The sequence below is a fragment of the Gopherus flavomarginatus genome, chromosome 12 (assembly GCF_025201925.1).
Source record: "Gopherus flavomarginatus isolate rGopFla2 chromosome 12, rGopFla2.mat.asm, whole genome shotgun sequence".
Taxonomy (NCBI): Eukaryota; Metazoa; Chordata; order Testudines; family Testudinidae; genus Gopherus; species Gopherus flavomarginatus.
In genome coordinates, this window is record NC_066628.1 from 51948712 (window position 1) to 51963740 (window position 15029).

General features: G+C 58.0%; 2 protein-coding genes across 6 annotated transcripts; one reads left to right on the forward strand and one right to left on the reverse strand.

Annotated features, from left to right (window-relative positions):
• The first annotated feature begins 64 nt into the window (after positions 1–64).
• TK1 (thymidine kinase 1) lies at positions 65–5803 on the forward strand. 4 transcript variants are annotated; one of them, XM_050920060.1, is made up of 7 exons: positions 65–447; positions 1598–1629; positions 2130–2243; positions 2667–2760; positions 3181–3270; positions 3350–3469; positions 3599–5803. In XM_050920060.1, the coding sequence occupies exons 2-7, from the start codon at positions 1613–1615 to the stop codon at positions 3782–3784; spliced, it is 621 nt and encodes a 206-aa protein (XP_050776017.1). In that variant the 5' UTR covers positions 65–447; positions 1598–1612; the 3' UTR covers positions 3785–5803. The 4 variants fall into 4 exon arrangements, with proteins under 4 accessions (XP_050776017.1, XP_050776018.1, XP_050776016.1 ...); XM_050920059.1 differs by lacking the exon at positions 65–447 and adding an exon at positions 1459–1526; XM_050920062.1 differs by lacking the exon at positions 65–447 and adding an exon at positions 1468–1526 and having other exon boundaries at positions 2135–2243.
• A 1522-nt stretch (positions 5804–7325) lies between these two features.
• SYNGR2 (synaptogyrin 2) lies at positions 7326–9989 on the reverse strand. Of its 2 annotated transcripts, none has more exons than XM_050920063.1 (4): positions 9861–9989; positions 8832–9069; positions 8041–8180; positions 7326–7828 (listed from the first exon to the last, which is right to left on the reverse strand). In XM_050920063.1, the coding sequence occupies exons 1-4, from the start codon at positions 9960–9962 to the stop codon at positions 7631–7633; spliced, it is 678 nt and encodes a 225-aa protein (XP_050776020.1). In that variant the 5' UTR covers positions 9963–9989; the 3' UTR covers positions 7326–7630. The 2 variants fall into 2 exon arrangements, with proteins under 2 accessions (XP_050776020.1, XP_050776021.1); XM_050920064.1 differs by having other exon boundaries at positions 9885–9985.
• Between the last annotated feature and the right edge of the window lie 5040 nt (positions 9990–15029).

Sequence of the window (15029 nt, forward strand, 5' to 3'; positions counted from 1 at the left end):
ACTCACCGAAACACGAGTTCTGCAGGCTCCGGCCCTGCCCCCTTCCTCCCCCTTCCTCCCCAGTCCCCAGCTCGGAGACAGCGGAGCAGGGGAATTCCCCGTGGGCAGCTTATACCCCCGTGTTCCCTGGCCCCGGTCCTGCGCCTGCTCTCCGACAAGGGGGCCTGGCGCAGCCCTGACCCTTTGCGCAGCTCCCCAGTGTAGACAGCTGGCGGGACCCTGCCCCCAGCGTGGCTAAGCGTCCAGATAACAAAGACCTTGTTCCTTCTACTCCCGATCGCTGCCCCGCTCCCCTCCTGCGCCTTGCGCTGACTCGGTGCAGGTCACACACACGGACTCTTCCCGGCTCCTTCCCGTCCACCCCCGATTACAGGTACCGCGAATCTGGCTTGCGAGGCTCCGCTGGGAACAAAGCCTCTCGGACCTGGGATTCTGGAGGAACCCGGGGTGTGTATGTCCAAGGCTGGGATCCTAGGGGCACCGGGGGAGGTCCGAGGCCGGGATCCTGGGGCACCGGGGGAGGTCCGAGGCCGGGATCCTAGGGGCACCGGGGGGGGTCCGAGGCCGGGATCCTGGGGGACCGGGGGGGGTCCGAGGCCGGGATCCTGGGGGACCGGGGGGGGGTCCGAGGCCGGGATCCTGGGGCACCGGGGGAGGTCCGAGGCCGGGATCCTGGGGGCACCGGGGGGGTCCGAGGCCGGGATCCTGGGGGGACCGGGGGGGGTCCGAGGCCGGGATCCTGGGGCACCGGGGGAGGTCCGAGGCCGGGATCCTGGGGGGACCGGGGGGGGTCCGAGGCCGGGATCCTGCCGAGGCCGGGATCCTGGGGGACCGGGGGGGAGGGTCCGAGGCCGGGATCCTGGGGGGACCGGGGGGGGTCCGAGGCCGGGATCCTGGGGGACCGGGGGGGGGTCCGAGGCCGGGATCCTGGGGGACCGGGGGGGGTCCGAGGCCGGGATCCTGGGGGACCGGGGGGGAGGGTCCGAGGCCGGGATCCTGGGGGACGGGGGGGGGGGGTCCGAGGCCGGGATCCTGGGGGACCGGGGGGGGGTCCGAGGCCGGGATCCTGGGGGACCGGGGGGGGGGTCCGAGGCCGGGATCCTGGGGGACCGGGGGGGGGTCCGAGGCCGGGATCCTGGGGGACCGGGGGGGGGGGTCCGAGGCCGGGATCCTGGGGGACCGGGGGGGTCCGAGGCCGGGATCCTGGGGGGACCGGGGCACCACCCACCGTCGGGGGACGCTGAGAACTACTCCGGGAGGGGGGATACTGGGGGAGCCAATCCCTTTCCCATCATGCACCGGGACAGGCCGCCTCTGGGTGCTGGGGTGAAATTTCCCGCCCTGGTCCTGATTGGTCGCCGAGGGAGCGGGAGGGGCGTGGCCTCTCGTGATTGGTCGGTGCCGGCGGGGTTTAAGGGAGCCGAGCGCGCGCGCGGGTTCATTCGCTCGGGAGCGGCTGGATGAGCTGTCTGAACGTGCCAGGGGTGCAGCCCGGCTCGCCCGCCAAGGCGCGCGGCCAGATCCAGGTGGGTGCTCGGGCGCCGGGGCGCGGCGCGCTGCGCTGCCCAGGTCTCACCCCGTGTTTCTGTCTCCGCAGGTGATTTTCGGGCCCATGTTCTCCGGGAAAAGGTACCGGGGTCTGGGGGGGCTGGGGGACCCGCGTGCGGCCGGAGCGGTCCCCGTCAGGCGGGGAGCGGGGGCTGCTGCTGGGCCTACAGCGCTTGGGCCCTGGCGTTCGGGGCGCAGCTACCGCGCCTGCCCGGCCACGGGGCACCCTGCAGCCCGGCCAGCAGAGCCTTCAGGCCTCTGGCACTGAGCTGCCTGCTCAGCCGGGGGCTCCCCTGACTGGGGCTCGGGCTGCTGCTACTGGCCTGTGGGGTGTTGGTGAGCAGAGCCCAGTCCCCTTACTGGGGGAGACGCTGCTGCTGTTGCCCCCCAGATAGGCTGACAGCATCATGGGCCTGGTGAGGCCCCTGTTGTCTCCTTGGCTCCCAGTATGTGTTCGTGCTAGAGCTCGCTGTCCCCTGTGCTGCCACTAATGGACTGTGGGAGGATCCTCGGGGTAATGTCCAGTCCCCCGTGTGCTAGCCCCTGTGCCTGATGTGGTTCATTGTGACCCTCTTCTGTAGCACAGAACTCATGCGCCGGGTCCGCAGATTCCAGATTGCACAGTACAAATGCCTGGTGATAAAGTACGCCAAGGACACTCGTTACTGCACCAATGGGGTCTCCACGCATGACAGGTGAGCTGCTGCCATGGATATCCCCCCATTAGCAGGGAGGATAATCATCAGACTGCTGCAGCTTGACTGTTTGCGTCTAATAAGGGAAACTATAGAGAACTTGGCTTACAAGCTTGAAGCTGTCTCCTTTGTTCTGTACAGTCCATTGGCCCTGCCTTCAATGGGGTGTATAGGCATGACTCTGCACCCCTGTGCCCCTCCACAGAATGCTGCTTTCAGCTTGCTGCTGTTTAGCTGTAGTGTAGGATGTCTCTTCTTACAGCTAGCTGGTTGGCAGCTGCACCATGTGTAAGTGGCACAGCTTTTAGCCCAGGAATGATGACCTGTCTCAAAACAGCTCTTACCTGTGCTTGAGCCCTTCTTTTTAATAGTGCCCTCCTGTATGGCTGACCAATCACTCTGTGTGCTGATCCTTCCTTGCAGGAATACCATGGAGGCTTTTTCAGCTTGTTATCTCAAAGATGTGCAGCAGGAGGCACTTGGTTCAGCTGTGATTGGTATTGATGAAGGCCAGTTTGTAAGTTCTCAATGCTTGTCTGCTGCTGTCTCCTGTCCAAATAACCAGCCATTTGCCTAGAAGGGGCCCATGTCATGTAAGATGGGAAGTGCAGAGAAGAATCTTAGACCCACTGTGTTAATCGGTAAAATGGTCTTGTGTGGAGTTCTTGTCCAGCCACATGTGTGGTCTAGTGCCATCCCTCCCTGTAGCCTTGGTATGGGTCCTGTGGGCAGCTAAACCTGCCATGTTTAGTCTGAACTGTGAAGACTCTCCTTGCCCCCTTTGCTCAGGCAATGTTGCTGTAGCTTCCTAGCTGATGCCCAGTCCTGCCGTTGTAGGCACATTTCTAAATTCAAGGCTATCTGCAGCACTCGAACCTGCCCATACTCTTCCTCTGCACTCTCCTTGCTGAAGCTGTCCTCTTTATGCACTGTCTAGTTCCCAGACATTGTGGAGTTCTGTGAGGCGATGGCCAATGCAGGGAAGACAGTGATTGTTGCTGCCCTCGATGGGACCTTCCAAAGGAAGGTAATTCCTTTCAGCAATGGGTAACTGGATCCTTCTGAGTTCTTATCTCTGTACCAAATAGCCTGTCTCTTTGCTGCAGGCATTTGGGAGCATCCTGAACCTGGTCCCCTTGGCAGAGAGCGTAGTGAAGCTGAATGCTGTATGCATGGAGTGTTACCGGGAGGCTTCATACACTAAGAGGCTGGGTGCTGAGAGGGAGGTAAGATTCTAGGGAACAAAGATCACTCTAACAGGGCCTTGAAGGCACCTGTGAGGTGACATGAGCTGCCCATGGTGTGCTCATACAGGAGGAAGGAGCATTCCCTTTTAACATACTTTCTCCTTCCAGGTTGAAGTTATTGGAGGGTCAGACAAGTATCACTCTGTCTGCCGTGTCTGCTACTTCAGGAAACGACCTCAGCAGGCTGGGCCAGAAAACAAAGAGAACCTGCCTGTGGGGGCCAAACAGGTGGATGCCATAGCCTCTCGAAAGGTCCTGGCTTTGCGACAGATGCAGTGGAGCCCAGCAAACTGAGCAGGGGAGGCTAGAGACAACAACTTTGGGGCTTCTTTAAAGCTGGCTTTCTCCTCTGTTCAGCCTGGAGCTGTCTTGTGGCCTCTCAATGCTACCTGCCAAACCTAACTGCTGCTTGTGTGTGCTGAGCTACAAAGAACCAGGCAAGCCTCCATGTAGAAGGGACAAAAGGGGAGAACAATGACAAACACAAGTCAGGCAAGCAACCAAGGGGAAAGTCCTCTGCCATGGGATGTGCCCAAGAAATGGGAGGCACTTACAGAGGCAGCCACACTGCACCAGACCCTTGTCCCTGAGTATGGGACTTCCCAATACACCCATCTGTCCAGGCTTCTGAGTAATGAATTCCTCCAAACTCCTGGTTACCCCTCTCAAGTATTTTTGACCTCCCTCTGTGACGCTGTTGCTGGGTTTTGCTTGTTCTTAAGGACCTTGCCTGTTCCTAACTAGCTCATGGGTTTGACTTGCTGCCTGGGGATGCCCTGTCCCTAGGTGACACTGGGGCAGGAGGACCTCATTGTTTTAGCCCCTTTGTTATATTGCCTCTTACTCCATTCTTAGGTAAATGGCCTCAGTCCTCCCATCCCTATTAGTGTCTCCTCCTGCTATCACTACACCCCAGCCATTATCTTCCCTCCCAAACATCAGTTTCCCCTCTAACAATGCTTATGTGCAGCTGCCCCCACCCCCTCTCTGGCAGGCAGCTGTAATTAGTTCTCCCTCCCTTGTTGCACTTCAGTGGCTGTCCAATTTAAGATGGTTTCTCCAATTATACTTGCTAAGTGACTGAGTTGCTCTCAATCAGGGCTGTTCCATTCCAAGGGTTTTTACTGTTACCAGCAGTAGAGGTGGCCTTGATGTGTTTATTTTTAGGGTTAGGTGGGGGTTCTGTTTTTAGTTTCAGGTGTAGTAACTCTAGGAGCGAGGCCCTGCTCCTCCCTGCATCCCCCTGATGAGGGTGGAGAATAGTCACCCCTCCAGCCATGATATCCAAGCTCTTAACACAGACTAACTGAAAACAATGCTCTCCTGAGGTGAGGTGGAGCTGGGGCTGATGTTAAAGGGTGACATCTGCTTCAGTGGAGCCTAGTTCTGCTAATACCACTGTGCACAGCTGCTTACTTCTCTAAGAGTTTGCAGGTAGTGGGTGTAAAAGCCCTGTGGCCTGATGGAAAGGATGTGCTCTTTGCCTCTACTAGAGGGAGTAAAGATTAGTGCAGGCAGGGGCTTTGAGTAGCACTGCTGGTGAGTGCCCCACCCCTTATTGTGTAGTAAAGCTGCCTCTGCTGAGCACTATTTTTAATCTCTCAGAGGGATGTCTCTGTGTTGTCCCTAGAACCAGATGTTTAAATGAGGGTGTCTCAAAGGTAACAGGCAGATAATCTCCACTTTGACTTAAATTTCCTCTTGTGTCCTTAGCAAATCCTCTCTTCCCCTTTCTCTAAAGCTTGGGATCATTCCCTGCTGCTTCTTAGTTGCCATAACAGCTTGCGGGCCCAAAGCCCTTTCCCTAAGGCAGATGTAGCATTTTGATAATTGCTAGGCCAGGCCAGGCCAGCTCTTCCCTTCCCTGGAGAATGTGCTAGCTCCTCTAACCTCCTTTCCTGCAGCCCAGGCTTGCTGCATTGTGACACAAGGCCTCTGTTAACCACTGGCCTGGCACCAGGAAGTTCTCTTCAGCCCATTTCCCCCACCCCTTACAGCAGCTGCATTTATCCTAACCCAAACAGCCTGGAAGCAGCAGGTTTGACCATCTTTATGAAGCTCACCTGCCAGGTGTAATATGACTGCTACTAATTTTAAATACCTCCATTGCTGCTTTGGGGGGAGACTCTACAAGCTGTGATTGAAGAATTCCTCCTTGGTTCTAGAGCTGCTTACTAAAAGATGAGTTTAATGTTCTTAAGGCTGCACCATTAGCCTTGGAGGGGGGCTCATCCCTTGGTGTGGGTGGCTGCCTAATGGTTCAGGGGGTCTGTAAGTGCAGGAGTGAGTTTTAAATTAAATAATTTAATGAAACTCAGTGTAATGTGTATTTAATGCCATATTCATAGTGCTCTGGCTGAGGCCTCTTCTCAGGCTTCTGGGGGCAGCTGTACTCATACTCTGCTGACAGGGCGTGTTAGAAGCTGTTATGTGGCTTCTTTAGGGGGAACAGCCTGCTTGTGTAGCCACTCTCAAATTCCCTAACCCCTGCAGGAGTGAAGGTGGGGGCGGCACTTGAGCTGTGCTAAAAATAGGCCTGTGCAATGATTATGCATTTCTTGGCTCTTCAGGACAGTGACTTGCTCTAGGCAACAGCATCTGAAGACTTAAGCTGATCTTTTCAAGGTCTGGTTGCACCAGGACATGATTTTTTTTTTGGGGGGGGGGGGGGGAGGGAGGGAGAGAGGAAGAGCTGCATTTCCTATTCCTCCCTGGGGGGAGGAAACCCACACCCTTCTTAGGCTGAAACATCCTGGATGGGCAAAGGGTGAAGTGAGGCCTCTCCCCAGCAGCAGGAAAGCCCCTGTTGCACACTCCCCCACACACACTTAACGCTCCCCACTGAAAAACACTTTATTCCATCTTCCCACAATGATAAATGGGCATTTAAAACATTCAGTTGCAGGCTGGCAGCTATGGCTGCAACTCACCTACCCAGTGTGGTGATCAGAAACCGCTTCCCAGAACAGGTGCACTGGGGAAGCAACAACCTGAGACTATTTACACACCTGGTCTTTGCTGGTGTGTACAGAGGAAGAACAGCTCCATCCCCCCAATCCCTGCACTGCTGCATCAGTGGCAGGAGCAGGCTGAAGCCTGGCCCTCCCTTGGAGAGCTAGCTGCCAGGTGGTTTTGAGCAGACACCACCAGGCTGTGCTCTGACCAGGCTGGTCTGGCAGAAGCTACTTGGGTGAGTAGAAAAGTGTTGTGCTGGGGAAATAGAACAGGGCTGCTCAGCTTCCCCCTCCTTGCTCAGGCCCCCACAGCAAAGTCATTCTAGGAAGCTGTTTCAGCAGCAGTTAAAGAACTGACCAACCACCTGATCTGGGCCATCTCCTCATTGCAGATGGTACCCAAAGATCAGACCCTCCCCACTCTTAACAGAATCCCCTTTAGCTTGCTGGGGGAGGGGTAAAGCATAGCCCCAAACTTGCAGGGGAACTCTCAAGCTTCCTATACAAGTCAGTTTACAAAAAGTTTAGCCCTGCACTTTGGCACCAAGCTCACCCAGCAGCAGAAATGGAAGGCAGCACAGGAACCCCGTTACCTAGCACAGAAGCAGAACTGCAGGTGCAGTCACAAGCAACTGCTGGCCCAGGAACTGAACCCTACAGAGCACAGTAGCAGCTGGAGATTAAGATACCTGATACAAAAGTGAGGTGGCACTTCAGGGAATCTGAGCCAGCAGGGTTAGTAAAGGCACCAGGGGTAGAGTTGAAGTTACACTGATGTAGCCATGGGCAGGGTTTGGAGGTGTTTAAAACTCACCATGCTGTCTCAACCACAAAAGAGGAAATAGTCATTCCTTGCTCTTGTGAAGGACAGAATTTAACTGCCCACACTCCATTGTCACAGCTGGGGAGGGGCCAGGGTGAACCCCCCAGTCAGCAAGTACTTGATTTTCAGGAAGGCAGAGCCTGCAAGCAGCTCTGGGGGCATACAGCCTCCTCCCTGCATTCAGTCCCTGGGCTCTGCCAGGAACCAGGAATCTTCCTCTACCTTAGCATGCTAACTTCAAAACCCTGGTGCCCCTCACACCCTAAGCAGCCACCAATCCCCCACCCCCAGTCAAGATACAGCCCCTACCCCACAGATGAATTGCACTTGTGCAGTTATCCCTGCTGGCCCGTGGCACAGGGCTCAGTACGCCGGTGGGGGCTGGTAGCCCTCTGAGGTCTCTCCAGTCTGGGTGAAGGGTGGCTGCTGGTAGTTGTCGTGAGTGACGTTGGGGTAAATTGAGTAGGGGGTCGAAGGGTCAGGGGTGGGATCAGTGTAGCTGTTAGTAAAGTCCTCAACTCCCATTCTGTACCTCTGGAGAGCAAAGGTGATCAGGAACCCCTAGAAAGAGACAGAGCAGCAGTCAGCAAAGCCAGTCCCCTCAAGAGGCCAACAGCATCTTTTGCTCCTGGGCAGGTCCAGACACTGGGATGCAGTGGCAGCAGGAGGCCACAGTGATGCTGATGTGGCTCAGGCCCCCGATTCTCTCAAAGCCCCCACCCCAAGAGAGGTAAGCCCTGAAGAGCTCTGCTGGCTGGGAACACCCCACTCACCCAGGAGAAGATGGAGAAGAAACTGAAGGCAATGGCAGCTCGGGCTGAGTCAGCCCCCACATGCACGTCGCTCGGCAGCGTCATAGCCCACTGGTTGGTCAAGAAGCAAAAGCCAATGAACCATAGGAAAGTCCAGAGTGCTGTGGGAGGAGAGAGAGCAATCAGTGGGTCCTGCTGCCTTACTGGGGTGTAATCCCATCCCCTGCCCCACAATGACGACTTCATGTCACCCAACTGCGGGCAGGGAGGGCTGGGCTAAACAAAGCCTGTTCAGCAGACATGTTGGCTAAGGGCCTCCTCTCTTAGTGCCAGGGTCACTGACTAACTCCACTGTCTCCCAGCACTGCTGCGTGATGCCCCTGGGGGGCTTGGTGTAAAGCCCCATAACCCCTATGCTTTGGCAAGCTGGCAGAAAAGGATCACACAGCTGGGTGCACGTCTGCAAGGCACTTTCTCCCAGCCAGGAGCAGTGCCAACATTCAGCAGTGCATGGTGGGCACAGTGCCAGGAGATCAGAGCATCCCCTTCTGGTCAGGCACAGTACAGGCCACTGAAAAGAAACAATCATCCAAGGAGCTGGACAAGGGCAGCCATTGTCTGATCATTAGAGAAGGCACCAATGCTGGATGTGTTTCCAACTGCTCTGCTTTGCTCTAGGCATTAGTCTGGGGCAGTTCTCTGGCCTGCGTTATACCTGAGATCAGACTAGGGGATTGTAACATTCCCTTCCTGGGGTGGGGGGCTTAGAATTAGCTAACCAGAGCCAGGCCCACCCCCACAGCCGCTGTTACCTGAAAAGCCCAAGTCTGCCATGGTCAAGTATTTACGGTCAGTGGCATTGCTGATCTGGGGGAAGTAGATATCGATCGTGAAGAAGGCGACACAGGCCAGGAAGCCGAGGACGCCGATGCCGATGCCGTAGCGGCAGGCATCCTCATTCCGGTGGAAGACGCAGTGGAGCTGATCGGTGTCATGGGGGTTGGTGTACCCCTCACTGATGATGCAGGAGAACACGATGAGGGAGAACACCTGGGGAGGCAGCACTGGTGTCAGCTTGAGCAGTGTTCAGGAACCACAGGGCAGACGAGAGGAGGGGGGACCGTGAACCACCAGCTGCACCCCTCCAAAGCAGGAGGGAGTTCCTTCAATGCAGACAGGGGCCCATATCCATCCACCCACCCACCCTCCTCGAGGGAGGGGATGCACAGGCAGCAGACAAGAGCCGTGTGCTGCAATGGGGCCGGGGCGGGGGGTTCCAGGCCTCACCTCAGGGTTTACATGGCAGTGACGGTAGCAGGGGGTTGGGCTGGGAGATACCTGGGCCCTGCGCCCCACCGCAGCCAGAACAAATCGCGCGCAGGACCCGCCTCACCGCGGGGGGGAGCAGTTGACACGGGGGCGCGCTCCCCCCGGGAGTCTCGGGGGACCCGGGCACAGGGCGGGGGGGCAGAGCACCCAGCAAACCCGCCGCGCGCGCTCACGTGCGCCCCGCCGGGCGGGCAGCCAGCCCGCTCAGCTGATACCTCATGACCGGCGTCTGCGGAGCCGCCGCGGGTCCCTCCGCCCGGGCCAGGCCCGGGCCAGCCGGGCACCGTGCGCCTCCTCCGCGGCCTGGGCCGCGCTCCGGGAGGCCCCGAGGGGCCTGGCCGCCCAGCAGGTGCCGGCCCCGGCCCCGGCCCCGGCCCCGGCCCCGCAGCACCAGGAAGCTCCAAGGCCCGTGGGGTTTGCGGCCGCCAGGCCCGCGCCCGGCCTCGCCCCGGCAGGGCCCGGGGGACGCGGGGCGGGACCGGCCCCCAGCGCCGACCCCCGGCCCCGCTCACCGCGCTCAGCAGCCGCACCAGGACCTGCGGCCGCTGCAGGAAGCGCCGCAGGTCGAAGGTGCCGCCGGCCTTGGCCGCTCCGTAGGCGCCGCCGCTCTCCATGCTGCCCGCCCGGCCCCGCTCCGCCCGGCTTGAGCCTCCGCGTCCGCCGGCCCCGCCCCGAGGGAGGGGCCCGGCCCGGAGCGGCCTGGCTCGTTTCCGTGCCGGGGCGGGTCCCCGGCTCTGCGGCGTGGGCGGCTCAAACGGTCCCGGCCGCCCGACAGGCCCCGCGGCGCTTCGTGCTGCCGGTGCAGGCAGCGCAGACGGGCCGGGGGCGGGCTGGAAACAGGGCTCCGGCCCGGGGGGGGTTCAGCCCCAGTCCGGAGCAGGAGCCGCGGGGGGCAGGATGCTCTGTCAGGAGCGTCACTGTTTTTCTCTTTCCAGGGTGGGGGGGTTGATGTTCCCGTGGCCGGCCCAGCCCTGTGCCTTCCCCGTAGACCTCCGCACACAGCCTCACCGGCACGTAGGTGACCAGGCCAAGAGGGGGAAGAGTCAACACGGCTCTTGTAAAGGGAAATCGGCCTCCCCACTCTGTCAGGATTCTTTGAGGGGGTCAGCAAATGGGAACAAGGAAGATCCAGTGGATATGGAGTCCTTGGACTTCAGGAGCCTTTAGCAAGGTCCCTCAGTGAAGGCGCTTGAGCAAAGTGAGCTGCCATGGGATAAGAGGGGAGGGCCTCTCAGGGCTCAGTAACTGGGTAAAAGCTAGGAAACAAAGGGTAGGAATAAATGGGCAATTTTCACAGAGGAGGGAGGTGAATAGCGGAATCTCCCAAGGATCCGCATTGGGACCACTGTTGTTAATTTATTCATAAGTAATCTAGAAAATTGGTAAACAGTGAGGTGTCAAAGTTTTGCGATGATACAAAGTTACACAAGCTAGTTAAGTCCAAAGCAGACTGTGAAGAGTCACCAAGGGATTTCACATTAAGTGGGTGACAGGGTAACAACTTGGCAGACTAAATTCAATGTTAATAAATTTAATGAGCATTGGAAAACATAATTCCAACTATGCATACAAAATGATGGGGTCAATATTAGCTGTTACCACTCATGAAAGATCTTGGAGTCATCGTGGGTATTCTCTTGCAAACATCCACTCAATGTGCAGCAGCAGTGAAAAAAGGGTAACAGAATGTTGGGACTCGTTAGAAAAGGGATAGCTAATACACCTGAAAACATCATAATCCCACCATATAAATCCCTACTGCTCTCACCTCTTGAATACTGCAGATAGTTCTGATCACGCCATCTCACAACAGATACGCTGGAATTGGAAAAGGTGTGATGAGGGGTGTGCCATGTGAGGCAAGAGTAACTGAACTGTCCAGTCCCAGTCTTGAAAAGATGACCAAGGGGGATACAATAGAGTCTGTACAATCATGAGTGGTGAGGAGAAAGTGAGTAAGGACCTGTTATTTATCCCTTCACATAATACAAGAACCAGTCATCACCCAATTAATAGGCAGCAGGTTTTATGAATTACTCCATACAATGCAGTCAACCTGGAGAAACTGTTGCCAGAGGATGCTGTGAAGGCCAAAAGTGTAACTGGGTTCAAAAAATAATGAGTTAAATTCCTGGGGGCTAGGTCAGGGGTGGGCAAACTTTTTGGTATGAGGGCCACATCTCAGAATAGAAATTGTATAGGGGGCCAGGAATGCTCCATCTAGGGGTGCAGGCACTGGGGTGGGGCTGGGGATGAGGAGTTTGGGGTGTAGGAGGGTGCTCTGCACTGGGATTGAGGGGTTCAGAAGGCAGGATGGGGATCAGGGTTGGGGCAGGGATGTGGGGCAGGAACGTCCTTTCTGGACGACTGAAAATACACCAGCTTCCAGAGCTGAGGGACAACAGACTACATGTCCCCAGATGGGTCCCCACCCACCAGCCCAGGCAGGGCTAGAGCCTGGTCTGCTGGTCCCTGAGCGACTGCAGCATCCACCCCAGCCCCAGCGAGCAGTGAGCATGGGCTGTCACTGTCATGGGGCTAAGCACCACTGGATGTCCTGCCCACGGAGGCAATGGCTGATGGAGCCTAGCGTGTGCCTTGACTGGCCCAGGCCTGCAATTTGAGGCCTAGAGGAAACACCTGGAGGCTGTCTGTGCAACTAGATTGCCGTTTGCTGCTTCTAACAGACCCTGCTGCACACTCCTGACACATGGCCTTGCTCCCGGCTCCGCTCGCAGTGCCCTGCTTCTGTTCCATGAACCCTACTTCAGCGGGCTCCTGGGCTCCAAACTGGTGTGGCTCATCGACCTTGACTGCAACCTGATCCTACAGCAAGACCCTGCTGCGGATGCTATTCCTGCCCTTGACCTTCTAGACTTAACTTGATCCATGTCACCTCCAACCCAGGCCCTGACCTCAACCCAACCCTGTAGCCCGGGTCCTTATGGCCCCAAACTGGGCCTGTACCTGAGCATGATGAGAAGTGGGAAGCAGAAGGCATCGGACATGGCGTATTGTAGGCCGAGCTGGGCTGAGGAGGGCAGGTGGGTTGACACAGCCTCTGCCACCACCTGCCAGGCAGCTGTGTAGTTGGCAAAGAGGCTGCAGGCCCTGGAGGAAGGGACCGTCCGTGGTGTCTGAGAATAGAGCTGCAGAGGTGGTGATGGGCAAGGGGTAGGCACTGCCTGCTCCCCACTGATGTCCCCTGAGCAGTGCCTTGCCCAGGAGCTGCCTGGAGCTGCCCTCGCTCACTTTGTGATGACGTAGCCCAAGGAGGCCGACACCATGATCAGGCCCAACAGCAGCATCCGCTGGAAGAGTCAGTGGAACTGGATGCATGAGAGAGTCTCGGGCAGAGTCTGCAATCTCTGTACAGAGTGTACTGGGGGGAGAGAGGGTCACAGGAGCCCTGCACTCCCTGACTACCCCCACACCCCAGTGCTGGGCCATCCCCCATCCCCCCCTTTCCCAGGCACTGGGCTCTGTCCCCTGGCTGTTGCTCACCTTTTTGACGTAGAAGGTGATGAAGATGAAGATTGCATTGAGCAGAGGAAGGAGAGGGCTGTAATAGATCCCTAAGCAGCCACAATGTCCAGGACGTTCCAGGGCACAAGGAACTCGTCCCTTCTCACCCAGCGAGCCAGCCGACCGGAGCGTGCTCTGCAGTCAGCCTACAGGGCACTTCACCCTTGCAGTCGGGATGCAGTTCACTGGGCACAGAGTCGGCACAGAGGCAGCTGTGGGACTTACACTCCTTCCCTCCATCTGGACCTGCACAGAGACGCAGCTGTTTCCCCTCAGCAAGCAGCCCTGAGAAGCCAGCTTGGCTGCGGCAGGCCGGCTGCGGCTTAGGTCAAGGCACCTGGGCAGCCTGAGGCCTCTGCTCCATGCCATGCGAGTGACTCTACCCTCGTTTTAGCTGGGAGCCATCTTCTCCCGGGATGCAGTGCGGCCGCTGGCATTGGGGAATTTGGATGTCAGTGGCAGGGGAATCTAGAAGCAAAGAGATGAGGGACCCCCACATCCCAGCATCCGGAGAGGAGACTCTCTCAGGGCTGTCCCTGACCCCACTGGGACCACTGAGCTGAGGATACCACACCGAGTTGAAGCAAGGAGCTGAGACCCAGTGTTACACCTCAAGCGACCTGGCAGCACCTCCCAGTCCAGACAGAAGCTCTGGGGGAAGCGGAGAGGCAGTGAGATCCTGTGGCATCAACCCACCTGCATCCCAGCCCCCAGGCGATGCTGCCGTTTCCCTGCGGACAGCGACTGGCAGCAGCCTGGTGCCCACAGTCAGTAGCAGGGCCAGGAACCGCAGGAAGGTGATATAGGGCTGGATCCAGGTGCCAAATCTGCCTGGGTGCTGGGGATGCGAGAGGAAGCGCAGCCAGTGCAGAGGGGCTAGGGAGTGCAGGGGGACTGTGCCAAACCCACTTGCTTCGCCTCCTTAAAGAACAGCACAGCTTGTTCCTATGGGGCTCGCAATCCCCCTGCCCCCTAGCCTCTCACCAAAGAGCTCCTGGCGCCATAGAACAGAATACAGCCCTGCCAGCTGCGCTGGGCCCAGCACCACCTCCCTGGCAGGGCTGGTCTTAGGGTGAGTCCACCGATTCCTGGGAATCAGGCCCTGCAGCGTCCAGAAGAGGGGCACCGCACCCTCCACCGAAGTGCCACCAGAAACAGCGACAACCAATTGAGATGACGCTGAATTACCACCACTATCTTCGGTGGCAGCTCAATCACTGCCAATGTCTTCGGCAGCATTTCAGCGGCAGCTCTTTCGAATCGGGCCCCGCTCGTCCTAAAGCTGGCCCTGCTCCCTGGGCACACCTGGCAGCTGCCCAGGGCTCCGTGGACAACTAAGGCAAAATTTCACCTCTGTGCTCGCAGCCCGCTTCCACGAGCCATGTGTCCTTGCAATCAATCTACCCAGCAGCCACTGTGGTGTCACACACCATGCAGGAGATAAGGTCTGGGGCCTGGGGCAGCAACTTGACAAATCCAGATTTCTGCCTTGTCCAGGAAGGGATTTCTGCAGCCATCCCAGAGGAGACTTGCTCCCTACAACCCTGACTTCCAGCCCCTGACCTCTAGGATGCTAATGGCCACAGGCTCGGCTGTACTTTGGTTCCCTTCCTGGAGCTGGAGCTGGAGCTGGAGCTGGCTGGGACTCAGGAGCAGCGGGCAGATGGGAAGGCTCAGCAGAGATGGGGTCTGTCTTGGGTTTGTGAGCCCTCCAAGAGCTGGGTGCGGTCTTGGGGTTACACTGCAGGATTAGTTCCCCTGCTCACCCCACAGTCTGAGACACACACAGCCCCAAGCACTCTCTGATTGCAAGGGAGATGGGGGTGGGGAACTGCCACCTGCACAGCCCCAGAGGCGTGGGCTGGGCGCTGGAGAAGGCCACCCTACCCTCAACCTCATCCAGAGACTTCCAGAACTAGAAGGTCCCTGCCAGGTTCTGTGCTCCCTCCCAGAACCACTGCTGGGGCTTGTGCTGGCCTCGCCTCCAGGACCCCAGCAAGGCAGGTCTCCCTCCTGGGATGCTCTCAGTTGCCTGCTGGAAGTAGATGGAATTCAGTTCCTGTAGCAAAACCCACTGGGGTTTCACGGGTGCTGATGGGAGATCTGCCCAAGAGGCATTTCTATCCACAGCCATCCCTGCTCTGTCACTACGACGG